The 14,507-nt window shown below is 38.3% G+C and overlaps 1 protein-coding gene across 7 annotated transcripts in view; it reads left to right on the plus strand.

Annotated features, from left to right (window-relative positions):
* Nucleotides 1–11,655, plus strand: part of magixb (MAGI family member, X-linked b) — a 60,162-nt gene extending 48,507 nt beyond the window's left edge. For 4 of the 7 annotated variants that reach the window (XM_072449032.1, XM_072449029.1, XM_072449031.1 and 1 more), the window contains exons 13-17: nucleotides 5,348–5,548; nucleotides 6,200–6,276; nucleotides 6,372–6,518; nucleotides 7,642–7,780; nucleotides 10,124–11,655. In XM_072449032.1, coding sequence (XP_072305133.1) covers nucleotides 5,348–5,548; nucleotides 6,200–6,276; nucleotides 6,372–6,518; nucleotides 7,642–7,780; nucleotides 10,124–11,217 — 1,658 coding nt within the window. In that variant the 3' untranslated portion in view covers nucleotides 11,218–11,655. Of the gene's footprint in view, nucleotides 1–5,347; nucleotides 5,549–6,199; nucleotides 6,277–6,371; nucleotides 6,519–7,641; nucleotides 7,781–8,276; nucleotides 8,381–10,123 lie in introns of all 7 variants that reach the window. The other 3 variants (XM_072449035.1, XM_072449033.1, XM_072449034.1) reach the window with 3 other exon arrangements.
* The last annotated feature ends 2,852 nt before the right edge of the window (nucleotides 11,656–14,507 follow it).

Raw genomic sequence — 14,507 nt, forward strand, 5'->3', positions numbered from 1 at the left:
AAATGCAGTGTATCGTCAGCTAAAATGTGCATGAAAATAACAATGAATGGAATAGCGTAGTATATAAGTAGAATAGCCTAGTATATACTGTAGACAGCTGCATATTAATCCATCTTGTCTAGTGAATAAATAATCTTTAAAGTACTGTATGATTTCTCCCACTGTGTGTTTTGAAACGACACTCGCAGGCTGATGTGTGGCGTCTGCAGGTGAATGTGCCTGGGGGATGCAGAAGAAGGGGGGTATTTTTTACGATGTCGAGGAGGGGTTTGTCTGCCCGTCTGCATCTGTGATTTGTGCAGCGCCGGTGGGACACACTGCAGTGAGATTACCCTGGAGAGACCACAGCCTTTAACAGCAACAGCTTTCCATTTGGATGCATTTGTGTGTTTAAATAGGCTCATATGCGCCGGGTACATCTGCATCTATCCCTGGGCCCTGTGCGTGTGTGAGTTATAACACGTGTTTATGACTTATATTAATGGGCACTGTTGATCTGGCGCTACGCTAAGAGGACTATTTGAAAAGCTGCCCCGGCCTGGCTTGGATTTTTGGGTCATTCAGATTAGGATAAGGGAGAAGAGGAGTGAAGGGCTAAACCTATATGTGCAAACATCTCATTGTGATTTTTATGTCAGATGCATGACTGCAACTAGTTTCTTAATCTACCTTATGTTGCATTAACACTTGAGAGGGACGTAAGTGTGAATTGCTAAAATAACAGGACTCATATTAGAAAATTAATGGACAGGGTTGGCAGGTTTTAGCAACAATAATTTATGTTATTTGGTTATCGATAAGGCTGATTTTTCAGTTCACAAGTTTTATTATAAGAACTAAATAAAAGATAATAATTGGAACCATTTTAGAGGTAAAATTAAATCATTTTAGTTCAACCTGTACCTAAAAAAAAGTAAATGTAAAGATTTTTGATTTCATACAAGACACACATTGATCTATTAGAAAGTGAATTATGGATTTCACTGTTTGATCGTGGTGTCAATAATTGTTAAAGTTTCTTCTCACATAAAACTTTAAGATTTTATATTGTCACATCGCTAAACAAAACCCAGTTAAGACGCAATATTAAGTTCTCCGCAAACAACATTATTTCTTCTAAACGCCTGCAGATTTTAGTCTTAATCTGCAAGTGTTTGTTTGATTGAGCTTCAGTGGTTTGTGTTTGAGGCTGTGAATTTTAGGTTGTTTTAATAAAATAATCCCTGTGCGATGACTGACAGGTGCTCGTCCCTGTTGACATACTTCTACCTCCTAATCAAAATCCTCGTGTTGGCAAGCGCACAGAGAGCATGTTTACCCCTCCTGGATGTCCAAAGTCCAATGACTGAGGCTTTTCCAAATGCTTCTGCTGCGGTTGTATGAGGACACTGGCAAGAGTCAAGACGAGCCAGCTGTCACCACAGTACACAGTGACCTAAAATAATCAATCCCTGTAAGAATAAATACAGAATTATAACATGTGAAAGATATTATTGTTTATGCAGCAATAAACAATAATGTCTTTCACATGTTATAATTCTGTATTTATTACTACTTAATAAATTTACTATTCAACCAGTGTTGGGTTGGAGCTAAAAATTGAATTCAAGTATATGGCTTATGTTTATTTTTTTATTTTTTTTATTTTTTTTAGTATGCAGATAATAATATTCAGAATGTATTAGGTGAGGTTCAAGTATCAGACATGTGAAATGGCTGTAAATTACTCACAAAATTGCAGTTTGTTTAAATGTTTATTTGGAAGTTTTCAACATATTTTTGTATTAAATTAAATATATATATATATATATATTCCCCCTCAATATTATGGACAACATTCACAATTCACAATATGAATGATGTCTTGATAATCATCCCACCTCCATGTAGAATACTTTATACCAAAATTGGGCACTGCCTGTCCAAAAAAAAAGAAAGGGTCACACGCTCTAAGATTTGGTAGGACCTTAGCTTTGATTACAGCACACATTTGCTGTGTAATAGTTTCAATAAGCTTCTGCAATATCAAAATATTTATTGCCCCCCAGTGTTGTATTATTTTTCACTTGTTGTATTGATGATGTGAGAGAGTCACCACAGCATCTTCCAGCTCGTCCCAAACACTCTCACTGGGGTTCAGATCTGTAGAATAGTTTCTGCTTCTCCTTAGATGTTTTCTCTGCTTGATGCCAATGATTTGACCTTTACTAAACAGACTGGAATCTTTTCCATGACCATGGGATTTGTCTTTCCACATGGTTGTTTCAGAAATGAGAAGCCACTCACTGCATCAGTCGGGTTTTAATACCGTGTTGCAGCTTAAAGATCATGACCCTCAGCAGTTATCCAGGAGGAGGAGAGGACCTTCTGTATTTAGTTAGCTGACTCCAAGTGGTGACTTTTTTTTTGGACGGGCAGAGTATATCTTCTTTTTGTTGTGCCAAGAACACATTCATAAACAAGAACAAGAGGAGGCTTTGTCCTTTAGCATCAGAACGGATCAGAACCGATTTTTTCTGGCTTGTATTACTAGATCAGGGGTGGGCAAACTACGGCCCGCGGGCCACATCCGGCCCACAGGGCCTTTCAATCCGGCCCGCCAAGCTTGTCCAAGTAATATTTAAAAAAAATAAATTTAAAAAAATGCCCCCCCTTATTTGCCTTCAGGCATCTGTCTGCACTTGTATCCTTGATAAATATGTCGTGAAATGAATTATTCAATAGCCTATATTTGCAGAAAAGTGATATTTTATTTGATATTAAATTTTTGGGATTTTTTTTTTCCACACCAATGATCGCGGGCCGGCCCTCCCTCCGCTACTTGCCTGGATTCAAATATGGCCCTCGGAGGAAAATAATTGCCCACCCCTGTACTAGATGGACAGTATTGGTTTAGCTTTGCTGTCTTGTATATTTTATATTACGTCAGGTTCATATAAAACATATGAACCTGAAGTATTTAAGTATTTTTTTTTGTAAATATAATGATACGTCATTAAAAATATTTGGGTCAGTGTGTTGTATCATATTGATGTTCAAAAGAGGTCAAGTGTATGAAAAATAACCAATAGGAGCAAATTTGATTAAAAAAACAAAAAAAAAATCTATCTAACTAGTCTGAGGAATCAAACACATCGAAACTCATGAACAGACATCGTTGAAATGTCTTTTTCTTGTCACATAAATTATGAATGAAATAAAACAACCCATTTGTATGAAAATTGTAAGCAGATAAAAGTGTCTGACTTTGAACATTCATTTGTTTTCACGCATTCCCTCAAAGTCACTAGATGAAACCTGTATTCTGCTGGGAGACAAAGCGCACAAAGGCTTTAGAAACACAGTTCTGCTGCTGAAAGGTAAAATGACACCGCCTCATTATCAGCAGACATTGTAAGATTATATTTTTGCAGACTGAGAGAACAGTTGGTTCTTCAAGCACAAAAAAGTGATGTGTGTGCTCATTTCATTTCAACTCAGAGGATTTTAAAATAAACCACCGTCATTAAAAATAGAATAAATCTGGACTGGAAGAAGTTTATTTCAACATTTACAGTAGTCTGGTAGAATTAGCTAATGGAAATGTGAAATGATAGCTAAAGGTTTGTTACTGTTCCGGAGAAAGGAAATAGTGGATGGAGATGAGGACTGACAGCTCTTTACCTTTACCTACTCCTTTTGGACATTGTTTCTTGTGTTTTCTGTTCTTCAGCATCGATTTTTAAGATGCTCAAATATAAAATAAAGGAAAATGAAATGAAGTAGAACTACTGTCACTTCATTATCCTTTTATTGAAGTAGAAGTAATCAAGCATAAATCAACTTTGCAATGGTCGTTGGTAAAATCCATGTTCAATTCACATCTTAGGTGCTTTACTCCAAGACAAATGAGTGAGCAGCAAATGGAGATGTAGGTTGATCGATGGAGAAGAGGAGGAGGTTGTTTCAAGGAGACTCGGGAAGACGAAAGATTTCTGTCTAATTTATGGTGTTCACGCGCTGCCAAATACAATCCACAGCTTAATTACAACTTGTTTTGAGGAATCTGGCCCGCGCTGCTGTGAAGTAAATCACTTGGAACCGTTAAAAGTAAAGTTTTGGTAAGGAGTCGTGCTTTTGGATCCAAATGTTAAGTTCGAGACATATTTGAACAAAGAGAGGCTAAAAATTAGACAGACAAATGACTGAGGTGTCATCAATATTGTGATGAAGGAAGAATATGGACGCTTTGTTACTCAGTAGTTAAGATTATTCAGTTATTTGACGATTTAATCCTAAACTTAAAGAAAAAAGTCATTTAAATTCAATATAATCTTCAAAAAGTGCAACATTAACTTCACTGTATCATACAGAAAGTTTGATTTACTTGAGAACTGGTTTATCTGTTGGACAGTGTGAATGAAAGGATTTTTTTTATTTCAATCTTGTTTGGTTATGGTGTCAATAATGGTAAAATTGTGCTATTTCTTCTTACAAGGCCAATGCTTCTGCTGCTGAGATGTGTGTTGGAGCAGGGTTGTAAACATGCAGGTGAAACTTCAGGTTGAATCAGGGGAGAGAGAGTGTATTGATGTGAATGGTGTTAAAGGTGATAGTTTAACTTCAGAGGCAGTGATAAGAAACAGACATGTGACGTTAGTTAGAATGAGGTAAGAAATTCATACTTTAGACTTTAGGAAAATAAACAATAACATTTTTACAGAAAGTATTTGGATTTTTTCGTATAAAGATAATTTGTTGTTTACAGAGAATATCATGTTTCTAGTTGCAGCTTTTCAACCCTACTATAATTAGGGATTCAAGACATAAATCTCCAGAGACAATAAAAGACACAAATCTATGAGAACAAAACAAGACAAGATTTAGATATAAACAAATACATAGTTCTAATGCATCATTTTTTAGGTAAAACATTTGTTTTATGGCAAATTATCATCATGGATAAGTGCAATCTTCAACTGTCTAAAGTAACCTAACCCATCAAGAATAAAAGAGAAAAGAAGTGCAACGTCAGCTCATTGTACAAAGATTAAAATAAAAAAAGAGATCAAGAGAAACAACTCAATCTATTTGAGTAAAAAATGTGAAGCAAAAGTTCTGTTTAATATTTCAAATGACAAAAATCCAAAGCTCTGGGTATTAACATAAAATACAAACCAATGCGTTTTAGCCCAGCACAGACTTCATCAGGGTAAAAAATTACAAAGATTACTCTCCTGAGAGACGACAATCCTTTGGCCTTTTGATCCTGCCAGATCTTTTGGCACGAGATCTCAAACGGTGGTTCATTTTCCTGCCCCAATATACTCTTCAGCCTCAATTGACGCTTCCTTGTTGTGTTTTTCAGCCGTGTCTCTTCTGCCCCATCGCTTTGTGACGGTGCGCCGGGGCAGTCCTGCCAGCAAAAGTGGCCAGATCCGTCCTGGAGACCGGTTAGAGGCTGTGGAGGGTCGCTCCGTGGTGCACCTGCCCCACAGAGAGCTCTCTCAGATCCTGCGCCGGGCTGGGAACTCCCTGCGCCTCACTATAGTACCACGGCCCAGTACCTGTAAGTAACGACACAGGCTCAGTGAGATGTAGTAGCATCTGGAGGGGCTCGATCTGAGTTTAGAATATTGTTAATAACTTCTTCTTCATACCTGATTTGAACACTAAAGTAAGAAATATGTGCACTTTTAATACACCTTTGAACAATTGTAAATACAGATGTTGCTATTTAATTCAAAAATAGAGACCGATATATAAGTTTACTTAGTTTTTAGCATATCCCCAATCAGCCTTAAATCTCCAGCACGGGCAGATATTTAGTTTAGTCGACTTTCTGCCTAAAGAATACACTTTTTTTATTTTAAACACTTAAGTAGAAAGAGGGCTCTGCACAAATATGTTTTACACTGCTCTCTTATAAGTTTTGAACAGAATGTAGGAGGGGCTGGCTGGTCAGGCAAGTAAAACGGGGCTGTGGGTGAGTTGTAGTCAATTAAAATGACATAATTTGGGAAAAAATGCCGAAATCTTCCCCACATATTGGCCATAAATGTCGGCAGAGTATATCGGCCTTCAGTTTCTCTGGATACTAAACGGTTTTGGCACTGGCCACAAAAAAACAACAAAACAAATAGGTAATTCTCCAATATTTACTACTTGCTTTTGACAGCAATAAATTGTCAGACTGATTTAATGTCCGTAATGTTTTTAGACTCTTCCACCTACCCAGAGTCCAATGAGTTTGAGTCCAGTCACAGAAGCAGGAAAGGTCAGAGGTCACGACCCAAGGTAACAGCATGAACTACATTATATTTGGACGGATTCTACAAAACTAGAGCTGCTGAACATGATTAGACGACTCTTTCTTGACTGTCTGTTCGCAGCGTGACTCGAGGTACTACAGTGTGGACCTGGACCGGGGCCCCTCGGGTTTCGGCTTTAGTCTCAGAGGAGGCAGCGAGTACAAAATGGGCCTGTACGTGCTGGCTCTGATGGAGGGAGGACCCGCCTCGCGCAGCCAGAAGATGCAGGTCGGTCTTTTATATCACATTACGCAATAAACAACATCCTGTCCATAATAAACAAGTGGCAGTATCCAAACCGCACTCTAAGTACTGTGTTTATTGGACTTATTTCGAGAAGGTTCTGAGGAAGTGCTACTTATAAAAAAAAACTAAAACTGTAGAGCAATCGTTGTTGTCATGTTTCAAAAGATAAAGACCCTTATTTCTTCATGTTGGTTGAACTGGAAAAACAGGAAAAAAGGATTATAGTCAAAGGATTTTTTACCACTCTGCTACAACAAAATATGACATTGTAGAATCATGATGTCTATAATAGAACTGGGAGACTTATTTTATTTTGATTTCACTTGATTAAAGGTCCTGTACCTGACTTTTTTTCAATTCTAGTTCAGAAAAAACACTCTTTACTCCATGTAGTGTGTTGTAAATGTAGCTATTTGTGAAATATTTGACTAAATGATTCCACCAATGCATTATAAAAAGCATTTGGTGACACTTTTATATTAACTACACCTTTAATAGTCTTAATAAAGCATGAACAAAGTCTAAATACATATGATTTATGTATTTATTTCTCTAGGAATGATTCAGGTTTAGTTACTACTTCATTAATACCCTAACTCCTAACCTTAATTAAGTAGTTACTAAGCCTGGATATATCTTACTATGTATTCATTTATTTATTTGTGTATGTCAATCAATATTTCTGTAAATATTCCAGAGTTAGCCATCTATAATCCTTGGACAGATGGTAAAATGGTCACCCTAAAAACACAAAAATTTGAGCTTTTCAAAAGGTCAACAAATATAATGTATAAACAATGCAATAAAAAGGTAGTGAAGCTACAAATCGAACATTAAAGACCAAGATATACATTGTACCACAAGGCAAGTAGAAATAATAAAACAAAGTACACACAAGACATAAACTATAAAGGACTCGTTCATTATGAAGTTTTATTCATACTTTATTAGTGCTAGTTAAGGTGTAGTTATTATAAAGTGACACCAGGAACAGTTTTGGATTAGAACCAAGTCTAAATAAACAACTGTCACATTTTTTTAACCTTCATGGTACAACATTAGACCAAGGGGGCGGAGTTAACAGTTGTGTTGTTGTTTTTTTCAGGTGAGTGATCAGCTGGTGGAGATCAACGGCGACAGCACAGTTGGGATGACGCACAGTCAGGCGGTGGAGCAGATCCGGAGAGGAGGACACCGCATCCACCTGGTCCTGAAGAGAGGGAACGGCTACGTGCCTGACTACGGTAACTAAACAAGACAAGACACTTTCACTTTGCATGTTTTCTCCTCAGTGACTTTTCTTTATACTAGTCACAAGTGGAAGATAATAATAAGAAAAGAAAAAAAAATCACATTAATGTAACCAAAATTATCATATCAATTATTTATTGTCTAAGAGCATGATATTTCAAAATGTTTGTGTTAAATTTGACTGCCCATTGCACCTCCACTACGACATTTACAGGAAAGTTTTAACACATTTCTGATGAGTTAATGAAAAGAATTGTCTGGATATTGTCAGCAAGATAATGAAAACTATATTGTGTTACTCATTTTGTCAATATCGTCCATCCCTACTTGTTTCTTGTTACTGGGAATGACGCTAACAATGGCCTTTGTGCTTTTCCTTCCACCTTCTGACTCGATTTAATTTCATGGTTCAATTCTTCTTATGGTTTCTTACCTCCTTTACTCTTTTCTGTTTCCTTGCCCTCTTCGCCTTCCTTGTTTCCCTCTCAGTGGAGCTCTCCAGCTTGTCTCTTTGTATGACCAACTCCAAGCTAGGGGAGCCTTGCTTCTATGTCATTGGACGGACAGAGAATACGCGGTTGGTAATGGTTCCTGTTAGTTCTTCCATTTTCTCTCTCTACATTCCTCTGCCCTGCCTCCATCGCTTTCCTCATTTATATAGCTTATAATGATATCTCTTTATTTCAGTGCACTTAACAGTCGACAAACAAATCCCAAAATGCTTACTAAAAAGGGTTCAAAAACAAATTAACGATTGTGCTTTTGTTTTTTTCAGTCTCCTTGAATGTGATGATGCTGATGTCATAAATTGCACAATCCAATAAAAGCTTGATCACAAAAAAGTACCACTAAAAATAAATCATACAATTTAATCAGTTTAAAGTACATAGAACAGCTGCAGAATATGTTTAGAATTGCTGTAAAATGTCAGTCTAGTGTTTTTCAACCTTTTTAGCACTTTTATTGCTGAAATAACTTAAATGTCAAATTACTCCAATTACGGAAACATAATAAGATGCATAAAATGTCTGTTTCACTGTGAATGTGCTCTTTGGATTTCACAATAAGGGTTATTTCGGTGCATTTTCAGTATCAAACGTTTGCTCAGGGCACCCCGTAATGGCAAATGATTACATTAAATGGCCGTGTGAATCATTTAACTCAAATTGAACATCCCTCGAGGCACAATCTAGTGTCCCTCGATACACTGGCTGAAAATCAATGCTTCTGTCATCCAGCACACTTCCATAGCAACAAAAGCAGTTGCATAAACAGCACTATTTACAGAACATTACAACAGACTGTAAACCTATGCTTCTCATCTTATCAACTTGTCTAAAGGGATGTTACAAGATCAAATCTTAATGTTGCAATTATTGTGAGAAGAAACATAATGATTTAACAATTTTTCATAATTATCAACACATTGTCAAACAGCAATGAAATCCATGATACACTTCAATTCCTGTTGTCTGTAAGTAAATATTCCTTTAGTATGTGTATGTTTACCTTTTTAGACGACAGGTTCAATTGAAAAGATTGAATTTTGCACATTTTCATCTCCCTTCGTATGTAGATGTTGTTTTATATCTTCTCCAAATACAGTAACAATCACAACAACCTTTACATTCTTACACTGTGTACTCCCACGCTATGGTTTCAATTTAATCAAGCTGTGCTCTTTTAGTCAATGTTATTTAAGTGTTTGTGTATTGTATTTGTGTACGGATTTCATGTAAAGAACCACCTACAACTTTATCTGACTTTCCAAGTAACAGATCCAAACCAGGTCTGTTCCAGGTTTAAACAAGGGCTTAATAAGGTATAAAACAGGCCTAAACCTCTGCTACAGTATTTATAACAGGGACTAATACAAAGGAGTACAATAATGTGGATTCAATTTACTCAAAAAGAATAATACTTGAAAAATAATTACAGATGAGTCACCTAGAATTTGTGAAATATGGATTATATATTAATGAATTTCACAAAAGTAACACCAGAACAAGACCAAGATTCAAACCCGGCTAAATCAAGAGTGGTCTAAATGATTAAATTACCATAAAACAGGAAGTAAACAGGTTTAAACCAGGACAAACACCAAATTTAGTGTATGATTTAAAGTGTGAATAAAATGGAATCGAATTAAAAAAGAGTTAAACTGCAGAGGAGCCAAACACCTTTACAGTTTGACAAAAGAAAGATCCTAAAACAGAGGAGGCTGTTACACAAGCCGTTATAAAACCCTCCATTTCACAGCTTTCATTGCATAATATCCTTTTATTCTTATACTGTATCTGTGTTATGACTCTGCTGTTCTCTGCTTATGTGCCCAGGCCGTGAGCCCAGAACCCGCTCCTTCTCGCCCCTGCGTCACCCCGAGGAGCAGGATCTGGCTGCAGTAGGCTCGGGCAGGAGGAGGGCGCGTAGCTCTAAACCCCACAGGAGAACCAGGTCTTCACACGGGCGGGACAAAAGTCAGCGGGGGCGCAGCAGACGACGGGAGGGAGACTCAGGTTTACGAAGCCCTGTCTCCGCATCGACCGAGCGGGAGGGCGACGACAGAGACGGGAGGCGCAGGAGGAAGGAACGCGAATCGCAAAGTTTACCCCGACACGCCCTTAGGAGTCGCAATGGCAGTGGTTCAGACAGAAGTAGGAGAAGGGGACGGAGGAGAGGCCGGAGCAAGACCAGGAAGAGGAGAAGCCGGAGCGAGGGGCGGGTTCGGATTGTAGACGGGCCGACAGAGGGAGACGGCGAGGAGATATTGAGAGACGAGCTTGTTAATAGTCCGGAAAGAGCGGTGGCAGAAGAGATTGTTGATGACGAGGAGGTGGAAGAACGGTTCGTAGTAGGAGATGAGGTTGAGGAGGTGGTGTTTTTGCCTGTCCCCAGTCCTACACTAAAGTTACCAAGGCCGAAGCAGCAGGAGTCGTGGAGCGAAAGTGACGGAGAAGACACCGACAATGACGGATCAGATCAATTCAGAGATTTTACGGGAGAGTATAGACAGCTAATGGGAACGAACAGAGAGCAAAGAAAAATACCGAGGCCAGAAAGTGCTAGCGAGTCGATGTGGTCAAATCGTGACGATCGGGAGACTGGGGACTGGGTGGAGGCTCAGGTGTATGAAGACGAGCGCAGAGAAGAGAGTGAGGGGTTTTTGAAAAGGCCTATACCTGCCACAGAGGAGGATCCAGTGTCACAGAATGTGCTCTTCCACTTCCTCACCGCCGCGGGCAGCCAGGGGGACGATGAGTCATATTCAGGGGACAGCCAATCAGAAACGGCCAGTGTTTCGGGTCTCTCGCAGGTCACGGGGAACAGGGGTATGTTGAGGCCGGGACCCTGGCTCCAGCCCAGCGAGCAGAGAGTAGCACAGGTGATGGACGGGAGCAGGCGGCAGAGCTTTCAACCAGGAGAGACCTGACATTGTTCTAGACACTTGAAGTTCCTCTGCGTAACTTTTGTGCTGAAGGGAATGCAATGTAGTGATGTAGTCATTTAGTCGACTCATTATTATGATATAGACCAAACAGAAAGGAGAAAGCATGGAATGAGTGAACACTTCAATCTGCCTTTTCTCTTAAGAAGATTCTGTTTACTGGGTCAGGTTTTGCATAAAATCATAATAACTTTAAGACCTTTTGTCAGTTTTTAGTCCATTCTTCAATTCAGTCGACTATGTTCCACAGTATGGAATAAACCTATTTATTTACCATCTATTTAATTATCAGGTTTTTTATTGCTCAGAAACGTCTAGAAAAAAAACAGATCTGACTTGTAACTGGTAGTGGCACCTGCTTGTCTTCATGGAGATTTAGTTTCAAAGTTATTTAAGTTTAAATTGTGGAACATTCCCGACAAAGTTTAACTTTAAAGCGTTTTCTTGAAAAACATGGCTGTTCAGTCTGCCCGTCAAAACCTGGAGCAAAGCCACACGAATAAGAAAAACATTGCGACTGACAAATAGAAATACATATTTTGTAGCTCTACAAGTTCACTTTAGACGTGATAAAAACATTTAAAAAATGTTTTTAATCATTACGATCCATAAATGGGCAGCCAGAGAGTTTAGATTTATCAATAATCAATATTTCATGGTTTGATATTCTAACGTTCTGTCTGCAACTGCGGTTAAATAAATTGAATTGAATTGGATTTAATTGAACATTTAAAAGAACATTTGAAGAACACAAATAAACAAATACAAATTGCTTGAAGCAGATACAGTTTCACAAACATCTGCCTCTGGGGCCGAGACACTGGTGTTGAGGAGGATTTTGGCACATTCTGTAGCTTTGAAACAGCAGGAAGGAGTGAATAGAGAGTGCATTTACTGTACACGGCTGGATTTAGAGGTGTTTGTTTGACAGGGAAAGGGAGAAGACTCTGATTGGCTCACAGGGATAGACAAGTGATATTTCTGGAGACACAGGAACGAGGTAGGAAACGCAGTCTTCCTGGTTGAACTTACGCTTCATTTGACAGAGAGGAGGAGGGGCTTTCTCTTGGTTTAAGCGGTGAGAAGTGGTCACTGCTTTGAGTAGCGATTTTTATAGTCAAAGTCTCCTGTTTTTCTAAGTTATATCTGTGCCTTCTATAGCTTACCGTTAGCAGATCTTATCAATATAATAATCTTTACATGCAGTCCAGTTCAAAATTGGATTTTACTCTCACAGACGTTTCCAGGAGTTTTAGGACACCTTGTTTTTAGCCCACCTCTTCTCATCGTGGCTCATCAATCACTGACGACCCCTTACAGAACCGACACTGCGCTAAATTATACCTCACCCAAAACCGAGCAATAATAATGCAATTTACGAGAGATTTATGAGATCAGCCGTCCACTGGTTTGAGCGTGTCATGTTTGTCTCTGTGTGTCATACATGTGGACACTTGCCTTGACTTGTAATGTCGTTCTGTATCTGAATATCTGTATGAAGTCTGATGCAAATCCCTTATAAAGAAGCAGGTGTATATACAGAAAGAACTGAACTATTGTAAATATTTTGAAAGCCCTAAATTACAAATATATATATGCACTATCTATACGGAATAAATAAATACTCCTATATATTATTTAATATTGTGTCATAAATGGAAACATAAGTGGATCTATAGCTTTTGTGAAGGTTAAACTACTACTGTTTCTGGCCTGTTTATAAATTAAGAGATTTATATTACGCTGCTGGATGTGGATGAGGTGTTTTATGGTGTTCACGTCAGTAACATGCCAAAAAATGCATAGTTTTTTGCATATCTGTAATAATTACTCCTAATGTGTTTCAGAACAATACAGATTCTGCTGTGCCCGTTGCGCCAGTGCATACTGTTGCCTTGGTAACACAAATAATCTTATCTTAACAACTGATTTCTTACTGTGAATACCCTTCCTCAAAGATCTGGTAGACGAAAGGTGGGTGGGCTTTTAAATAACTATATATACAATTTAATTTATGCCAAAACTGGGCCTTTCTGGAAAACACGTACAATCTAGCTGCAAAACAATAGCTTATCAATTATGCTTTCCCATTGTTGAATTCTGTTAAGTGGTAGACACAGACTAAATAATACTGTGAGATGTTATTTTTCTATGATATTTTCTATCTTTTGAGATACTCAGGTTTTCCGATTTAGAGAGAAGCCATTAGCAAGAAGAGCTACTGTTTCCATCGAGTGTTTAAAGCATTGTTTAGACTTCATCATCATAAGGTGACTGTTACACCTCATGTTTTATCATGTTTCAGAGCCATAGTTTCTAAAGTTTCCATAGCCTATAAATGAGACTTGCTGCCCATACTGGCACAGCATGGCAGCTCCACAGACCACAGCCGTGTAGCGCAATGCCTATATGTTATTTTATAATGTTTGCTAATGTTCTTTTTTAGACTTTCATTTCCTTGGGGAGATTATATTGAGGAACTGTAAACACATTCTAATAAAAGTGCAAATAAAGTGCTGAACCTATTTCCTCTGTGGTCGTTTATTGCTTTCTGAACTGCAGGCAGCCAACACCGAACGGCAGATGGCAGCAGATTTTTACTGAAGCTATATTTAGAAAACAGCTTAAGATTTGTCTTGCAATAAGGATGTAATCAGTAGTTTATACAGGATATGGCCATCAGGAAAACAACATTTCTGACATTTCTTCTTGATCCACACTTTATGGACTTGACACTTCACCTCTTGGCGTTGGTGCTCTGTGCATCACCTCAAAACAAAAATGATGGGCCAAATTCATGACCTCCTGTCCAGATGAATGCACTTGAGCACTGCTTCTTTCTAAAAATAACTGCGCTCTCAGGCTTGTTCTCCTATGCATCTTCCTGTCCACAATAAACACAGCTGCACACACACACAAACCACTCTTTAAACTGTAAATTGTAATTATTTTAATTGGAGAATAGCTCAGTCATTTTGCAAATATGTTTCCACAGCATTTGCGCTCAACAGCACTTCAGAGTGGTATAAAGTTAAATGTGCTATTATCCAACCAAACCATGAAAATAAGTCTTATTTTTGGGATTTGTTTTAAGACATAAAACATCCATGATAATGTTTTGTTCTCCGCAGTGTCATAACGCACAACAAATACGCCTACAACTTTCATGACACCACCCACCATCAGAGCGGATCACCGTTACTGTTGGGTTTTATTTTGAAAAGTATTCCCGGATGCGCATGATTCCTGTGCACTTTACAGATCTGCGCTCCATA

Source organism: Eucyclogobius newberryi, unplaced genomic scaffold (genome assembly GCF_026437365.1).
Source record: "Eucyclogobius newberryi isolate DKJ021-1_F unplaced genomic scaffold, fEucNew1.0.hap1 SCAF_17, whole genome shotgun sequence".
In the NCBI taxonomy this organism is placed as follows: Eukaryota; Metazoa; Chordata; class Actinopteri; order Gobiiformes; family Gobiidae; genus Eucyclogobius; species Eucyclogobius newberryi.